General features: G+C 39.6%; 2 protein-coding genes across 2 annotated transcripts; both read left to right on the top strand.

Moving 5' to 3' along the window:
* Positions 1 to 41: 41 nt before the first annotated feature.
* Positions 42 to 14,436, top strand: LOC133529070 (protein nessun dorma). Its single transcript, XM_061866688.1, has 10 exons — positions 42 to 236; positions 306 to 486; positions 1,040 to 1,253; positions 2,357 to 2,586; positions 3,091 to 3,251; positions 3,881 to 4,091; positions 5,395 to 5,567; positions 6,805 to 6,912; positions 10,599 to 10,753; positions 11,638 to 14,436. The coding sequence occupies exons 1-10, from the start codon at positions 201 to 203 to the stop codon at positions 11,732 to 11,734; spliced, it is 1,566 nt and encodes a 521-aa protein (XP_061722672.1). The 5' UTR covers positions 42 to 200; the 3' UTR covers positions 11,735 to 14,436.
* Positions 14,437 to 16,618: 2,182 nt separating this feature from the next.
* LOC133529190 (uncharacterized) lies at positions 16,619 to 18,284 on the top strand. Its single transcript, XM_061866846.1, has 2 exons — positions 16,619 to 16,808; positions 17,034 to 18,284. The coding sequence occupies exons 1-2, from the start codon at positions 16,780 to 16,782 to the stop codon at positions 17,887 to 17,889; spliced, it is 885 nt and encodes a 294-aa protein (XP_061722830.1). The 5' UTR covers positions 16,619 to 16,779; the 3' UTR covers positions 17,890 to 18,284.
* Positions 18,285 to 18,769: the final 485 nt, after the last annotated feature.

Genomic DNA, 18,769 nt, shown 5'->3' with positions numbered 1-18,769 from the left:
TAGCCGTCTCAATGGTTTTTTTCATTTCAAAATGTTATTTTATTGTAGTATCCGAACGTGATGTTGGGTTGGGTTGACATTGTTGACAGATACGTTTTTCAATTCAAACGAACGGAAAGGAAAACGGCTCAAACGCGGGTTTTAGAATGAATGAATTAGCTATTACAATAAAATAACTTTATTTCTACAGGCGTTATACTATGTTAATTAAGTCTCAAACGGATTCTAATTCCAAAGTAAGTATCTCGTTCATGGATTTTTTTTCCAGTGTTTCAAAATAAAACTGGTTGTTTTTGTTATGGTAGATGATGTCGGTGTATAATTTCAATCGGAGCGACAGTGAAATCCTGCAAGAGTTGGTGCGCGTATTCAGTTCAGGCCGCGGGACCGCCCGCGAGCAGTGGAGTGCGCAAGCCGAACTTATAGTGGAACCAGTGGGTTGGGATGCGTTGTGGAAACTGTCGAAACAGTTTTGCAAGAGGTTTGGTAAGTCGATTAACACTCAAAGTGTCAGTTCATAATGCTAATGGCTTTTAAAAGTTCTTCTCGTAGCTGTATAATTAAATGAAACCCATATCTCAATCTCCAAATATAGAGATTATAACTGAGTGCAGACTGTACCTCAACTAAAACTGAAATAAACAGATTATAAAAAAAATATATATATATATAATATAACTATAACATATATATGACAGAGTGCCTACCGGGAACACCGAAGTTCACAAATTGCGGGCATCTTTCTTATTTACTCTAATTAAGCCGTAATTCGGTGTTCGCGGTAGGCCCTCTGACCATTACATGAACCACACATTTGTGTTACAGTGAAAATGTACCCTTTCTTGGCTAGTATAACATGCTGTACTTAATAATTACCCAGTCAAGTTAAATCAAAACTCATCATGCATAAAATTCAATAGTTTTTGATTTTTTTTTTATTTACTACATAAAATTGCTGATGCTAAATATCTTAATGTTCTATATCATATTTCTACATTACACAGCAATTTAAAATAGCTTAATTATACATAATTTTCAGAGGTCAGATTTCCATGCATAGCATATGTGACAGTGTCATCTGTGGACTTTGAAGTATTGTCAGCATCTGTGGAAGTACTGAGTGTGCAGCATGAAGCTGTGTCATTGCCAGAAACAGTGGAAGATGTCCCACTGATAGAGCTCTGGCCAACTACGCAGCAAAGGGAACAGTGCATTAATGATGCTACTACTGCGGAATTTATCGACTTGTTAAGGTAACTCTTACCTGTAATCAGAGCTTAGAAATAAAATACAATTCAGAATGTTTGTAATTATATTACTTGTTGTTAGTTTGATAAATATATAAATCCTTCCAGTACTTTAAAATACCAAAAGCACTACTAACTAGGACACTAACTTAAACTAGTAACAACAAAGCATAAAACAAATATCAGCAAAAACTTCATTGCAAACCGAATAGTAAATGCCTGGAACAAATTACCCTCTAAAGTTGTGAACTCTTGTAGTGTGAATCAATTTAAAAACAATCTTGACAGACTATCTAAGCAGTGAAATCATGCTAAGTGAACTCTGATTTAGACGTACCAGCATCAGCTGCCTGTATAAAACTAAATAATAAAAAAAAAATAAGAACTAACATTGTATATTTCTCTTTTTTTTTATCTACTGAAGCAGGAAGTCCCTAGTTGAATCCTGGTATGAGTATTTATTTGTGTGTTTATAACAGATATTTGTTCTTCAGTTAGGGATTTTTTACCTATATATTTATCTATTATATATTTTTTGTAGCACCCACAATACAAGCCAATAAAGCTTATTAATTCTAGGTTGATTTGTTTAGGATTGTCCAGGATTTACTTATTTATTTCAAATTGTGATTAAGACCAACAAATCTTGACTTTACTAGTAAATTTTGATTGCTACTACCTAAATATCACACCCATTGTCTGTCATTACCTCTTGATAGTTATGTGTGGTGTTCATGATTATCCCACTTTGTTTAAGTGTGGTTAAGATGGCTGGATGATGGAGTACACCCACAGTTCTTGAACTCTTAATTACCTATTCTTGTCATCTTTCATGGTTTCAGTTATATATGAAAATCTTCTGTATTGTGTGACTGATATAAAAATTACACAAATTTCTTAAATTAATAGTGACTTTTCTTATCATATATTTCTTAACCCCTTATTTTTCCCATTTTTTGTAAAATTAATAAAATAACCAATACTTTACTTTTTGTTTACTTGTTTTTTACTTTACTTGAGTTTTTTGTTTAGCAAATAATTGTTTTTGTGATGCCCTTACAGTGTTCATCAGGTATAACAACATGAGTGCATTAAAAACACTTCCACAGATTCTACTACACCAACATCTGGATGCCCTGGGACGACCAAGACGACAAAATAGTCCTTCCCAACACCATCGAAGACCGCATGCAACTTTGGATGGACTTACACAACGGCACCATACCTAACTGTGTGGCTCGCACTATAACTCTACTGCGGAGCAGTGCGGTTAACGCTTATGAGAATTTGAAGGAGCTGGACTCATCTATTTGTGATGGGGGATTAACTGATGAAGATGGTGAGCTATTGTATTAAATAATATAACCTATTTGAAGGACTCGTAACTGCCCAGTACAGCTAGTGGAAAAACATGATTTGAATCCTTCACCCCAACAGAGTAACAGGATAAAAAGAAGTGAACATATGTACATTCCTATACTTTTTATGAATAGGTCCCTATTTCGCATTCATGTATTTAAAAAAAAAAAAACATACGCCGTTGAACAACTTATGCCCGATGCCTGAAAAACATGATGATGATGAAACTATACTTTGATGAAACTAAAAAGCAGCCAATTTGAATCGCAAAGCCATGAAATTAAAAGCACGTTTTAACCTTTGATGTAAACCCTTTTTATATGCAAATAAATAATTATGAATTAAGAATGTTCCTGAGAAGATGCCATAAACAACCTACTTAATTTACTTGAGTTTATTTATTGTTCTTCTGAGAATTCACGCCTTTCTCTACTGACGAATTGATTTGATCAAACCCTTAATAATAATCCCTGTATGATTACAGATTCCCTCCTACCACCATCATACATATCCCTCTGCGCCGAAATGAGCGCCCGTCTGGACGGGCTCATGTCGAAATGGACGCTGTATGAGAACCCTCTCATCCGGGAGCAGTACCTCGCTAAAGCAAGGGCCAAGTGGCAGAAACACAAGGCACAAAAGAATGTGAGTTATGATTAAAATGCCCGCGCAGAACGTTATTGGAAAAAGAAGACTTAGATTGGTAAGAATATTATGGTAGATTTTGCACCGCGCGTCCGGAAGCAAAGAAACTGAACAGCCCGTTCAGGTCAGCCAGGTCCCATGGCTTGACAACATAGCATAAATAGTAGTATCACACCTCAGGCTTCATTCTTTTCACAAAAGTACACTTATAGTACAAAAGGCGGGCTTAATGCCAAGAGGCATTCTCTACCAGTCAACCTTTAGGCAAAGCAGAGAGATTGTACATTTCGTCTGTTGAACTGGTTAATTTAGCTCCACAAAAACGAAAGATAAACGTAATTAGGCGGGTCCACACAGAGCGAGCGAGCGTGCACGTAAGTAAATTCCACAAACCGGCCAGTGTAGACGTGCCTCGGCCGGTTTGTGCGTGAGGAAATTGCCTCGCGCGTATGCTCGCTCTGTGTGGACCCGGCTATTGGCATAAACTAGAACAGTTGTTTAACCGGTGACATCAAACGGAAAACCCTTTTTATTCCCAGGTGAATGAACGAAAACGTTTGAAAAATGAAACGGTTTCCGAGCCCTACTCAAAAGAATGAAATTAATTTAGATAGCTAATTATTTTCCAGGTGGTAGCTCTCTGGCAAGGCGGCCCAATCTCAGAATTCGAGGACATATCCAAATTCCTCCGCTCCCGGGTATCGAAGGAGCAGACCCTCAGCGTGCTGGTGTCTGCAGAGGAAGGCCTGGCGCTGGAACCTGAAGACATGGTTGTGTGCAGTCCCAACTACGAGCTGCCTGAGATGCCGCTGTCACAGATTTCGCTGTGCAGTTTCAAAGGTAACTTAGGTTTTAAACTAAGTACCTAACATCGAGGTGGCAAAAGAGAAAGACCGCAAGCCAGGAACAGATTTCCATGACCAATCGCCTCCCGGGCGAAAGCACGTATAGTGGTTAACGGCTATGTATGATGAACCCTCATGGACGTCAGCTGCCGCTCCGTTGGTGGGTTGAGGAATAGCAGCCACCGAAATACGTAAATGAAAATTTTCTCATCGCCTCCCGTTTCATACTTTGTCAGATGATAGTTCAGATGCTATTGTAAATTTATAAAATCATCAGCCCGTTGTATCGCGGTGGTAAGAACGTCAGTTGGTCGCATTCTGAACATGTAAAAAATAAGCGTTTTACCTTTTTATGATAGTAATAACAAAATCATGGAATTTTTCATGTAGAATTCCATCAGGCGTTTCAAATAAACGGATCACGCAATTTACACATTACGCATACTTTGCGGACATAATTAAGCGGTAAGGAGCGTATTTTTTACATGTTCATGTGAATGGCTGACGGTCACGTGACGGTTTTAATTTAAAACAGCATCTAAACTATCATTTGACACAATATCAATCGGGAGGCAATGCTAAAATTTTTTATTTTTTTGTATTACAGCCCTATGAAGATTTCTGCATGACTGAAATAAAAACCTTTACGGGGCTGAGCTATGTACTTGCCACTTATCTAACGAATAAAGTCATCATTAGGCGGGTCCACACTGAGCGAGTATACGCGCGAGGTAATTTCCTCACGTACAAATCGGCCAGTGTAGACGTGCCTCGGCCTAGGCGGCGCGCGCGTTTTCCTCGCCTGAGCGCGGCGTTCTGGGTGGACCCGCCTATTAGCTAACCAATTCTTTATTTAGGTGAAACAGGCCCTTAGTGAAAAATTTCATTTTTGAGACAATTTATTATCTCTGACTCTTTTCTTTCAACAGCAAATAAAACTCATCGAGACAATTGTAGCAAACCCAAATACATTTAGGTTGCATTGTTTTATCACAGAGTTCCTATGGCCACCTCCTGTGTCCGTGCTGTATCTCCTAAACCGTGCGTCGTAGCGTAAAAATAATAAATTTTTGGTTCCCCTTTTAATAACTCGAAAGTTATAATAACAATCATCATCCTATTATTTTTTTTATTATTATTTTACTGCAAGTTTGAGAAAAGCTCTATACAAATCTCGGCGAGAAACGGGGTTGCCGGCCGCGTATCCCTATCCAACCTCGCTACGCTCCGCCATCTATATCTACTTGGCCTGCAACCCTTCGTTTCCCGTCCTCTATAGTAATGTACTATTGTTTAAGGTGCCACACTGAAAGCTGCAGAGATGCGAACCTGCCTACTGCAGCTGAGCGAGGACTGCCGCCTGCGGGACCTGACCCTGCACTGCGCGCTCGTCAACACCGTCGTGCTGGCGCGCGCGGGCACGCTGCACGTCGCCAACTGCGCGCTCTCTGACGACTCTGACAGCTGTCAGGTATGCTTTGATTTCACTGCTAATGACGTCAACTGACGCAAGCTGCATCCCAATATCAACTTTCGTGCATTGTACCAAGGTTCACGATGACGTGCCTCCTACGATAAGTGTGACATTAAACCATAGGTTAACCCTCCTCATGAGTCTAATATTTAGAATGGACAGTGAAAATTGATTGTAATAGAGAGGTAGTCTAAGAAAAAATCGGCCAAGTGCGAGTCGGACTCGCACAGGATGGGTTCCGTACCATTATCTATAAAAACGGTCACCCATCCAAGTACTGACCCCGCCCGACGTTGCTTAACTTCGGTGATTGGATGAGAACCTCGAGGTTGGAAAAAATTATTTATTTTATTCTGTTTTTAGTATTTATTCTTATAGCGGCAACAGAAATACATAATCTGTAGAAATTTCAACTGGCTAACTGTCACAATTCATAAGATACAGCCTGGTGACAGACGGACAGACAGCGGAGTCTCAGTAATAGGGTCAGGTTTGACCCTTTGGGTATGGAACCCTAAAAACGTAGCCCTTAGTTTGACATCCAAAGCAGATGGCGCTGTACTGCGCCATATGTTTTGCGGTCACTGAATTGTCAAACGTCAGCTTTTGACAATCAAAGTTACCGCAAAATGTATCGAGCTGTTAAGTGCCATCTCGTTTACCTGTCAAAGTCGAAGCACGAAATTATCTTAGATTTTACGCATCTTACTCAATCAGTATATCTTTACGTATACCCCGTGTGGGACCCGGGTACGTCCTTAAACTACGTCCAAATGACAAATGATGAGATGACATTCACAATGTCCAGGTATGGGCATTGTGAATGTCATCTCGCTTTGTGTGGTAGGGCACAGCACAGCGGATGTCATTCCAGATCTATAACAGAGCCCAACTGGGGAAGTACCTCCACCTTACAGAAAACCGCAGCCAAATAACACTAGACCCTACTCATAGTGTTGTGTTCCTGCCGGTGAGTAAGGTTGCCAGAGCTCAACGAGGGGAGGGAAGGTTGTTGGGGGCGGCAACTCGCATGTAACTCCTGCAGGAGTTGTAGGCGTCCATAGGCTACTAAGACTGTTTACCGTATGCTTGTTTGCCACCTACGTAGTATTAAAAAAAAACCGTATAACATATAAAGTCGTGGCGTGTGGGGCACGAAATACTGACTTTATATCAAGTCAATGGCGTCAAATAATCTGGTTAAAGTAAGTAACTAAACTTTCTTAAATTTCAGAGTGATTTCGCGCAAGGAATCATAGCGATGTCCGGCTCAAAAATTCTAATCGAGAATTGTACGTTCGACAACTTCTACTCGGGAATAGTCGTGCACAAAGGCGCTCAGGTATTTGAACAAGCTTTTATTTAATACGCAACTTCTTTGATTGCACATGGCGCATGTAGGTGGACCAACGTAAAGAGTTTGTTGTTGCATTAGTTACACGCTTGTGCAGAACACTGAAATAAGTAAAAGCGCAGGCTACTTGCGCAAGATTTTCTACTAGCTTGCTTATTACTTGCTCCTGTCTCACTGATCGGACAGCTTATTTGCTCGTAGTGATGCCTACGCTTGTTTTACAGCTAATTTGACTAACATATTTTTAGTCATTCGCCCGACATGTTTCGGAGGGCCTAGGTCTCCTTCAAGCTCTAACAGTGCGAGTAGCGTTCACGATGGGCGCGCTTCGCGACTTCGCGTACTGCTGCACGCCGCGTCGCACGCTCGGCGCGCGCTGAGATAAAAGGTTGGGGGAAACATGTCGTGCGAGTGATTAAAACCGTATAATTAACTTAGTGTTAGGTATGACTCACGACAGTTTTAATTCGAAGGTGTGCTCCTTGTGCAAGCATATAACGTTTGTTTAAGTGCTTCATAAATCTTATTAATTCAGAATCCTGAATTGTATTGAGATAAAGCACGCGGTCCTTCCGTAGTACTAATTACTTCAAGGAAATTTGAACAGAGTTGGCACTTTTCGATTTCAAAAGAAAAAAAAACAGTGTAATATTATTTGTTTGACGACCGGTTAGGCCTAGTGGGTAGTGATCCTGCCTACGAAGCTGATGGTCCCGGGTTCAAATCCTGGTAAGGGCATATATTCGTGTGATGAGCATGGATATTTGTTCCTGAGTCATGGGTGTTTTCTATGTATTTAAGTATTTATTAATTTATTACAAATACTAAAACTTATTAAATAAAAAAATACAATCATTAAAATACTTGCATCATTCAATCATTAAAATACGCCATGTTTTAAAACGAAAGTTTTCACTTTCTAATAAGCAGGACTTCACTCGTAGTCTAAATTTCCAAAATTGGGATGAAATCTTGAGTAAAAGCAATTGCCCAAATGAGAAAACAAAATCTGTTATTAATGTGTTAAAGCATTACTTTGATGTACATTTTCCTGTTAGGTATCATCCTATCAAAAACTCCGACGATGTCTGGGTCAATGACACCGTGAAAAAACAAAGAAACATTATTAAAAAACTTAAAGTAAAACTAAGTCAAAACCCAAATGACACTGTGGCGCGTTCGAAGCTTCATACGTTAGAACTTTCCTACTGGTCCCTTCTAAAAAAAGTACGAAAGAATCACATAAACAGCCAAATATCAAACAGCGGTCATGATATGTCGCGTAGTATATCAAATGAAACGTGCAGAGGTAAAAATAACAAGAACCGAGCGATCGACATTCTTGTTAGCAGGGCCGCGGGCGACTGTCAGGACGCCCGAGCCGCCGCCTCCGCCGCCTTGTTAAATAAGTACTATGTCGACGCAAATGTAAACAATGCGAGACCATGCACTCCTACTGCCTTAAAATATCTACAGAGTTACTTAGACAATACTCCCCTACCTCTTATATTTACCCCATTTACCCTAAGTGAATTGATAAAAGTATGCAAACAAATAAAACGTAAGACATCTAAAGACATAAACGACATGTCTACGCATATCTTGGATTGTTTGCCTCCTTGTGTTATATCCCTTCTCCTATCACTATTCAACGAATGCGTTAGTGTCGGTATATATCCCGAAATTCTAAAATTAATAAAGGTTATGCCAATTTATAAGGGAAAGGGTGAACTGCATTTACCCAAGTCTTACAGACCCATCTCACTTGTACCTGTTATCTCAAAGGTTTTTGAAAGACTACTCAGTAATAGACTTATGGAACATTTTACTCACAATAAATTACTAAACAGTAAGCAGTATGCCTATCAGCCGGGCCGGTCGACTACTGATGCCGCTCGTGATGTCGTGGGGCGAGTGAGGGCACACCTTGAGGGCTCGCGGCATGTCGCTGCTATTTTCTGTGACTTGTCGCGCGCCTTCGAGATGATAGATCACTCGCTCCTCCTCAGTAAGCTCTCTTACTACGGGGTCACCGGTACCTTCCTCGATATAATAACATCATTTTTAGATGAGCGTAAACAATGTACGTACGTACTTAACTCGAAGTCTGAAATGGAGTCAATAGGTAGCTGCGCCGTGCCTCAGGGGTCTGTGTGTGGAAATAGCCTATTCTTGGTCCTAGTAAATGATATCACGACAGCTTGCCAAGGTCAAGAGTATGTTATGTTCGCCGACGACACCTGTGTTATTGTCCATGCAGATGATTATGATGGCTTAAAATCAAAGATCTGTCACGTCATTAATCAACTTGTGAAATGGTTTTCGGCCAACGGCATGCTTTTAAATCTAGAAAAAACTAATATTGTCCATTTCCAGTCAAAAAAGTCAAATAAGCCCAATCTGGATATTATATTAAATAACACCCCAATTCCACAAGTCGAAACGGCTATGTACCTAGGCTTCCATATTGACGCCGGCCTAAAGTGGGCCCCACACATACAGGCAACTTGTGACAAATTAGCCGCAGCGTGTTTCGCACTGTCCAGGATAGCACCCAGTTTATCTATAGAGAACATAAAAACTGCTTACTATGGTTATTTCCACTCGATTCTTACGCAGGGTGTAGATCTCTGGTGCACAGCGGCAGATCGCGACAGAGTGTTTAAAATGCAGAAACGAGCCCTGCGTATAATCGATGGAAAACCTTTTGACCATCCTGCTCAGTCGTTGTTTAAAAAACAGAAAATCTTAACGTTACCGTCTATATACATATTGACTGTGTGCATGCATGTAAGGTCAAATATACATAATTATAAATCTAGCGCAAAACTTTGCAACACCGCGGCGCGAAGGCGACCACGGTTGCAAATCCCAAAGCAACGACTCGCTAAGTCTCGACGATCGCTTGATGTCATGGGACCAATTGCCTACAATTCCGTACCTAATGCCATCAAAGACTCTGCCAGCGATGCGATATTCAAAAAGAAGCTTAAATCCCTTCTAATAGATCAGGCATACTATCGTATTGCCGACTTTATGAGTGCGCCGGTGCGAAATTGACCCAGCAGCGTTTGGAAAACAGGTTTTTAGTACCTAACCTACCTACAAATGTTACTGTTTCCTTGTTTTGTTACTTATATATAATGATAAGGACATAGATAAGTACTCAATACAATAGTTTTTAGATTTATGACGTGTAAAATGTACTATGTTTATATTTATCAATAAAGTCTGTATTCTGTATTCTGTATACTTAAGTATTTATACATATTTATATATTATATATATCGTTGTCTAAGTACCCTCAACACAAGCCTTATTGAGCTTACTGTGGGACTTGTCAATTTGTGTAATAATGTCCTATAATATTTATTTATTTATTATTTGTTTACTTTTTTTTGTATGGTAGGCCTTATTGAACATGTCATTCATTAGGACGCGTGCCTTGGTGTGTATTGTCATGGCATTAAAGGTTAAATTTGTCAAAATCACGCGTCATCATGAATGACACGATCTATTGGAGGTCAAGCATTTATAAGGCAGAGGGAATATATTTCCCGTCTGATTTTGAACTTTATTTCAAAGTGTTAGGGTTCAATTTTGCATAATTCCTGATACTATAAAGGGTTAAGCTAATGTGTAACTTATACTACTACAATTGCATAAACAAATAGGTGGAGTTAAGAGGCTGCAGCATCAGAAAGTGTGGCGTCGGCATCCAGATCTACTCCGGGTCCTCGGTGCTGCTCAATGACACCAGCATCTCCGGCTGCTCGGAGCACAGTGTGCGCTGTGAGCTGGACAGGACAGCTGGCAAGGAACTTAGCAGGTTAGTACTGATCAAAAAGAATATGAAATACATATGGATTGTCAAAGAAAATTTTGTAGCCACAGTAAATGTACTGCCATCTTTCGACACATGATTAAAACTTTTAGAACTCCATTTGACTTTGATCCTTATTCCTTTACTGATATGTGTTAATTTTGTTAAATATATAAAACCATCGCTATCTAATAGAGCAAAGGCCAGAGGTATGGCAGCATCGTTTCGAGCGATGGCGCCATAACCTTTAGATTGTGCCCGGTAAGATGGCGTCCATTTTTATTATTTAACAAGATTAATGATAAAAGTCAAATGGTGTTCTAAAAGTTTTAATAATGTAAATAAAGATGGCAGTAAACTTACTGTGGTTACAAAGTTTTCTTTGACCTCTACTTCAAATTCTCTTTGGTACTGATGTACAGATACAAACTAAATTGTTAGTAAAACAGTTGCAAGTTTTATGAAAAAATCGGCCAAGTGCAAGTCAGACTCGCACAGGAAGGGTTCCGTACCATTATCTATAAGACGTTGCTTAACTTTGGTGTCAAAACCTCGAGATTGGAAAGAAATATTTATTTTATTCTGTTTTTAGTATTTGTTGTTATATCTCATGAACCGTGATAGCTAGACAGTTGACATTTTCACAGATGATGTATTTCTGTTGCCGCTATAACAACAAATACTAAAAACAGAATAAAATAAATATTTAACGGGGTTCCCATACAACAAACATATTTTTTTTGCCGTTTTTATAAATAATGGTACGGAACCCTTCGTGCGCGAGTCCGACTCGCACTTGCCCGGTTTTAATTTATTTATTTCAAACACTAGTTTCATAAGGAGTCGTCTCTAGTACAAAATTAATTCTGACGATAACTTTTTTTTTTCAGTATTAAAGAACTTGAAATAATGCCGAACTGCAGGATTGGTTCTGGCGACATTAAGAAGGAGGTGCTTATCGTTTCACAAGATGCCAGCTTGTTATAAACCTTATGCAATGCATACACGGTATATTTTCAACCACGCTCGCTCGGCCACGGATCGCCCGCTCCGTGCGTCACGAGTGTGCACGCTCGCTGACAGCTAGAGTCAGACCACGATAAATTCTGCAGCGTCTTTTATATTACGGTCACGTCTGAAAATATCGATACGGTCAAAGTGCCAAAAATATGTATACACGACTTTATTGCCCATATATTAAGGTAGTTACATATTTTGGCACTTTTTTCGTAACGATATTTTCAGACGTGACTGTACAGACGTGCAAGTGTGATTTTAAAAGTAAAACTTCTATGACATTATGACGTTTAAATAACACTTGACCGTCCTGTGCTATAAAAATCGCTGCAGAGTTATCTTGGTCTTGCTCTATACATCTCTCTACATGCGTTTCGTAGCCCTAGGGTTGGCCATTGGTAATGATAATAAAGATTTTTCACCTCAGCAGCTCGGACAAGCCTACTTTCGTCACTCCAGGGAGTGAGACAAGCTTTCGTCATAATGATGATGCCTTTCATTCATGAATGTAAATAACTGTGGTTAACTTTACTTGATGTCGAATTTTTTTAATCTTTAATATGTTCTCACTACTGAGGTGAAAAGTTTTATGTGTGAGCAAAGTTATTTTACATCTCGTGTTTTTGAGTCCCTCGCTTACTCGAGACTCAAAATCACTCAGAAAAACCAACTTTCTTGTTGCACAAATAACTATTAAATATATTAGAACGAACTTTAAATCAAAAATACCTTGATATGTTTCACTCCGTACTATGCTCCTCATATCATCGGGAACACGTGTTGGTCGGCCGACGGATTTTCAACTTAAAATCATTGACATATATGTAAGGACGGGCATTACGGGCAATAAGGATGGGGCCAGTACAGCGTATCACGCACACGAATTCCAGCCAATTGTGGTGTCTAACGCCACGACGAGATTGGTTGATGAGTTCGCATCACGCGCGCCATTGGTCGCAGCTAGTTGCGTTAGACTGCACGATTCGCTCGAATTCGTGAGTGACACCACTGAACTAGCACCATTCTTAGTGCCCGTAAGGGCCATCCTTAGATATATGTCAATGCTTAAAATACGTGAGTGACCCGTTTATATTTGATATATCTGTGTTTCACAGAAGTTTCGTTATTAAAATAGCTATTTTTTTTAGCTATAGGACCAACCTCGAAATAGCCAAAAACGCGAAACCAAATGGTGTACCGAAAAAATATACATTAATTGGGTAAAATGTACCTATGAAATTTCGTTTTTTCGCTTTACCTAAAGATTTTTATGTGTACAGTCAAGGTATTAAATATCGGCACGGACAAATTGCCAAAACTATGTATACGCGCCCTTATTGCACATACAGTAAGGTAGTGTGTACATAGTTTTGGCACTTTGTCCGTATCGATATTTAATACCTTGACTGTAATAATATACAATGTTTGTGATTTTTACTCAAAAGATACCTTATTGATTATTAATAAGGAGGGTTTCTGGAGGGCTACCGTGAAAATCGAAGTTTGTCAATTGCGGGTATTTTTCTCTGTCACTCTAATTACGACTTAGTGAGATTAAAAGAGAAAGATCCCCGCAATTTGCGAATTTCGATTTTTCCGGTAGGCCCCCTGTTTCTTTTTGGTAGTAGAACCTTATTGTCAACAATCAAGGCTCGGAACTGGTTTATTTCGGTTTTCCTCCGAACTTTTATAAGAACGCGAATGTTTTAAGAACTTTATAATAAAGAGATTAAGATAAGATTATAATAATCTTTAAAAAAAACCGGTTTACTCGACGAGCGTGGAAACGGCCGGCCGGCCTAGCGGTGTGCCACGTAAACAGACACCGACATATGAAGAAACCGGTTTTATTGCTCTAAACCGGTAAATTTGACAACGGTTCTCATAAAAACCGGTTAGAAAATAACGGTTTTCGAGCGGAACCGAAATTAAAAGATTTTGCACCAAGTACATAACGGTATGGAAACTTAACCGGTTTCCGAGCCTTGCCAACAATGCCCATAAAGCCAACTATGTAGGTACCCCTTTAAAATGGCAGCATGTTTTTACACCACTACGTGAGTTTTGTTTTCATTAACTCTGAATGAACTTAAAATTACGGTTAGGGCTAAACTGCAGATGGCATAGACCAGGGGCCGCCAAACTTTTTTTACCTGAGGGCCATAGGAGCCTGGGATCCGTTTGGCAACCTCGCACCACGGCCGGACCGTGAGCCATCGCGTTGGATATCCGCGGGCCGAATTGGAACGCGTCGCGCGCCGAATCTGGCCCGCGGACCGGGGCTTGGAGACCCCTGGCATAGACAAATATAATTTTATTGGCTACGTAGAGAATTCTAAAACTAAGGACCAAGCTAACACTCAATGTCTCTGTAATTTCTTTGCGATTATGTTACATTTACATTTGTGATAAGTTATAGTCGCAACAGACTACTGCGCCGGACTGTGACCTTGATGCGGTCAAATATCTCTTTCTCGCTCTAACTTATAGCTGCGTCCTTAACGCACGTACGGCGACCAACTATCGATACGTGCGCCGCACCGCACCAAGTTCGGTCCGGTGCAGTTATCTGTAGTCTGTAGACACTTTAAATAAAGCTTTATGACGATAAGATCGCACTGTTGTCATACACGTAGCCAATAGTTGAATAAATATGTCTTCCTTTTATAGAATGTGGTTTTATTTAAGACGAAAGTAGACGGCCGCACAAAACCGCCTTTCCATACTACAGTTCGTTTTTTATAGAATTAAGCGATTTTGATAAAAACGAACTATAACGTCGTCCTCATTTTCCTTCATTGAAACATCATTGAAAATATTTTAAACCCGTGCATATCTTGCTTTTACGCAATTGCACGTTAAAACTATGTAGCTATGCTAATCCATCTATCTTTGCTTTAGTCCACATTCCATGTTTTGGTTAGCTCCAAACATCGAAACTGAGTTATTAATATCGAAGATCCATTGATAACACATCTCTTTCATATTTCTAAATCTTTCAAGCATCAGAAACCTGGAGTGAAATAACTGATGCGAGCCGCACCTTTAAGTCTAAGGAGAGACTGCCTCCTTATGTGTGTTCTACCGCTTGTACAATGGGCTGTACTCTGAAGAATTGTTTGACATGATGCCCACGGCTACTTTCTATCACCGCACTGCCCGCCGTCGGCAGGGTGTTCATCCTCACACCCTAGAACCTAAATGGTCACGCATTGTGCGGTTTAAGAGGAACTTCCTCCCGCGCACGTTCCGGTTGTGGAATGAGCTACCCAGTGGCGGGGCAAGACCAAAATTATATGTGGGCAAGGTACATTTAGCGAGGCCCTCTGGTGGCGCAAAAAATAATGAACATTTTTACGTTGTGTTCGACGTATACTTACTTGAGGCGCGAGGCCACTCGGACCGCGAGGCCGTAGGCGATGGCCCACGTCGCCCACGCCTAACGTCCCCTCTGGAGCTACCTGCCGAGGTTTTCCCGAGGGTCTACAGTATGAGGATCTTCAAAAAAGGAGTGTACAGATTTTTAAAGGGTCGGCAACGCGCATGTAACACCTCTGGAGTTGCAGGCGTGCATAGGCTACGGTGACTGCTTGCCATCAGGCGGGCCGTATACTTGCTCGCTACCGTCGTGGTATTAAAAAAATTAAGCTCAAGCAAGCTTATGGCGCATTGTAAACCGCGCTTGTGAATATAGGATAGTCTGTGCGGAAAGTTAAACTCGTGGAATGTATTGGGCCCCATACATTCCACGACTCTTCTCTTTCCGCACAGACTCTAAGTATAAAGCCTTATTTAACATTCGTGCCGAGGCTTGCCAAGCGTTATAAAAAAAAATTAATTAATTGTGTCCCTATGAAGCACATAAGTGCGACGGTATACAAATAGTTAAAGTGCCAATTACATCTACACTATCAGGCCTGATATCAGACCCGATTTCGGGCCCGAGAAAGTTATTTTTTTCGTTTCACCAAATATCAGCACATCGTTTACAATATTTGAAATGTATAAAAATGTTTCATATGCAAAAATATCAAACATTGAAATTTTTTGGCAATTAGAGACAAAGTTAATTTTACATTTCAAATATTGGTTATATTGGTAACGATGTGCTGATATTCCGTGAAACGGAAAACGATTATCAGGCCCGAAATCGGGAAGGGTGGATACAATTGGCGCTTTACGTGGGCAAACTAATACTTTACTTTTTGAAACTAATTTTATTGATCAAGAAGGTTACGCCAGATAAAACTCAAAACTTGCGCAAAACAAAGGCAAAATCAAGATATAATACACGTAGTGATTATTATGTTCTTTGATATAATACGTGGATATAATATAATAGTGCTTGAACTTTTAAGCCTCCTACAAAGAGTAGAAATATATAGGACAGCCTGGAGCACCTGGAGGCCTACCGCGAAAACGGAAATTCGCAAATTGCGGGGGTCTTTCTCTTTTACTTTCACTAAGACATAATTAGAGTGACACTTGTGAGTCGAACTTCGATTTTCGGGGTTATAACCCTGGGGGCCTACCGCGAAAACCGATTTTCGTAAATTGCGGGGATCTTTCTCTTTTACTCACACTATGACGTAATAAGAGTGATATAGAAAAATGCCCGCAATTGACGAACTTCGATTTTCGCGGTTATAGTCCTGAGAGCTTACCGCGAACCACGTTCGACGTGTTGCCTCTCTGTCGCACTTGTAAATTCGTACGTAAGTGTGACAGGGAAGCAACACGTCGAACGTGGTTCGCGGTAGGCCCTCTGCTCCTACCATTGTGTGCTAGCAAAATTATTTTAAAGTTCAACACTGCTTAAAATTTAAAAACATTGGGTGACCTGCGTTGTGTCTATGGCTGTCAGTTTCGAAGTTTTCGAACTGCGGCGCAGCGGGTATATCTTTTACGTTATTTGATTTGATTATAACATTTTCATTTTATTGATCTAAAACGGCTAACAGTGATTTCTTCAGTACCCTAGATTGCCAGAGCAAGCGTTATACTGATATTACACCATGAGCGTACCAGAGAAAATAGCTGCAGCGTAAGTAATCTGATAATATTCAAATGACTGTCTTGCATTGAAGAGTGCCCTTGTAGGTCTTTGACCCTATCAAAAGCTTTTGATTCGTCCTACCGAACATATAAATTAGTTATAAAAACATAAGTAGTGTATAATTATTTATGACTTGAGCCTTCTTTCTGTCTTTCTTTTTTTCTTGGCTGGCAAAAAATGTTTTTTTTTTCATAATGAATACTATTTTTACAGAATCCCTATGCAACTGCTGTCAGGTCCGTCCGTAAAACTTGTTTATACAATTACCTGTAGTGGCGATAAACATACTCTGATTTCCATCCCATTTGTTGTGAATAATTTGATTCATATTCGATTTAAATGGGAGTACTCTAAAAAATCTGCGAAAAAAATGAAAATAGTATGCAGTTTTTCATCAAGGAGGCTAGTTTCTGAGAAATATAGCAAAATTAATATGGATTTGAGAAGCGATAGATTGAAATATATGATGACTGACTACTGTCCGCCTAAATGTTGGTCGGACTGGCAGTCCATGGCCGAGATTACACCACAGTTGCTTCCCGATCTCTCTGCTTATTATTACACCACTTGTGACTACTATATTACCGCAAGTCAAGTGAAAACCGATATGATTTCTTCGAAGTTGTATGAAGACACTGATTTCACAGACTTCAACTTAAGTACACCTGACGGTACTGTTGCTGTCCACAAAGCCTGTCTGGCTGCTCACAGCGACGTGTTCAGGCGGATGCTGGCCGGAGAATGGCAAGAGACAAAGGAATGCAAAATATCTCTGGAAGGAGTAACTCTAGAAACACTACAACATTTAAAGGACTATATTTACTTGGGTACACTACCAAATGATGGGCTTAGACCACTGCTTCTGTTAGCGAGATGCTACCTCATTGTAGATCTGCAAGAACGCTGTATTAAAAAACTAGCTCGAACAGCTACTTCGGAAAATTTATACTCACTCCTTAAATTCGCCTGTGAGAATAACATACCAGAGTTGACTTTTGCTACTTTGCAGCTGACCAGGGACTCTGTTATTAGTAATGCCACTGAGGTAAAAAAGATAAGGTTGAGTTAAGACAGAATATCAGTCTGTCATAGTTGATTTGATAAAAGATGGTGCTTATGATGATTCCACTGCGAGTTTCAGTTCAAAATGGACATCATCATTACCTATGATTATTGCTAACACATAATTGAATTAGTTATAATTATACAATTTGGACGTAACTCACGCAAGTAGATGCAGCTAGTGGCATATGAGAATAAGCGTGCCATGCTGATGAATGATGAGCATGAGTTGTAATAAGCTTAAAAATTGATCTCTGTTATTTTATGCTGATAGTTGATTACGGTAAAGTAATAATATTTTCGTTAACTTCATGTTAAAATCGTTTATAGGTAAGGTACAGCATGCTGATATGATTCATTCATTATTTTATTTTAGTTCATTAAAAGTTGATTTGTATATAACATTCTTTTTTTCTGTTCTATAGTAGAGTAAATACTAGGAGCAGGTATAGGTACAGTCAGCATCAAAAGTAGCATATCAAACAAGGTTTCAAAAGTGTCTACCATTCTGTAACAGCTTAACAAAATATGGTGGTTCTATATGTAAAACAATTAAGACAGTAAAATATATACTTTTGAATGTAAATTTTAGAGATTTATCTATATTTAAGTTATCCGGAATAGGTATCAAATAGGTACTGGCGCGTTGTTTCATCCGCTACTATTGATGCTGACTGTACATATTAGAAACAGGATATTGGACTACAGTTGGTGGTTAAATTTCTTATTAATTTTTATTCTGATTTATAAATTCTGTTGCTTTAATTTACTTGCCCCTATTTAGCAATGTACTACCATACTAGGTACTTAAATAAGCTATATATTATGTATTTATGTCCAAGTGTGTATAATATTATACGTATTTGGATTGGTAAATTCCTCATGCT

Source organism: Cydia pomonella, chromosome 20 (genome assembly GCF_033807575.1).
Source record: "Cydia pomonella isolate Wapato2018A chromosome 20, ilCydPomo1, whole genome shotgun sequence".
In the NCBI taxonomy this organism is placed as follows: domain Eukaryota; kingdom Metazoa; phylum Arthropoda; class Insecta; order Lepidoptera; family Tortricidae; genus Cydia; species Cydia pomonella.
Note: the sequence above shows the minus strand (reverse complement) of the source record. Positions and strands in the feature narration are given on the sequence as shown.

Coding starts and splice junctions, on each gene's coding strand:
- LOC133529070 (XM_061866688.1), top strand. CDS start 201: ATGTTAATTAAGTCTCAAACGGATTCTAATTCCAAA. Junction 237..305: donor AAACGGATTCTAATTCCAAA/GTAAGTATCTCG, acceptor TTGTTATGGTAG/ATGATGTCGGTGTATAATTT. Junction 10,754..11,637: donor GCTGGCAAGGAACTTAGCAG/GTTAGTACTGAT, acceptor TTTTTTTTTCAG/TATTAAAGAACTTGAAATAA.
- LOC133529190 (XM_061866846.1), top strand. CDS start 16,780: ATGAGCGTACCAGAGAAAATAGCTGCAGC. Junction 16,809..17,033: donor CCAGAGAAAATAGCTGCAGC/GTAAGTAATCTG, acceptor CTATTTTTACAG/AATCCCTATGCAACTGCTGT.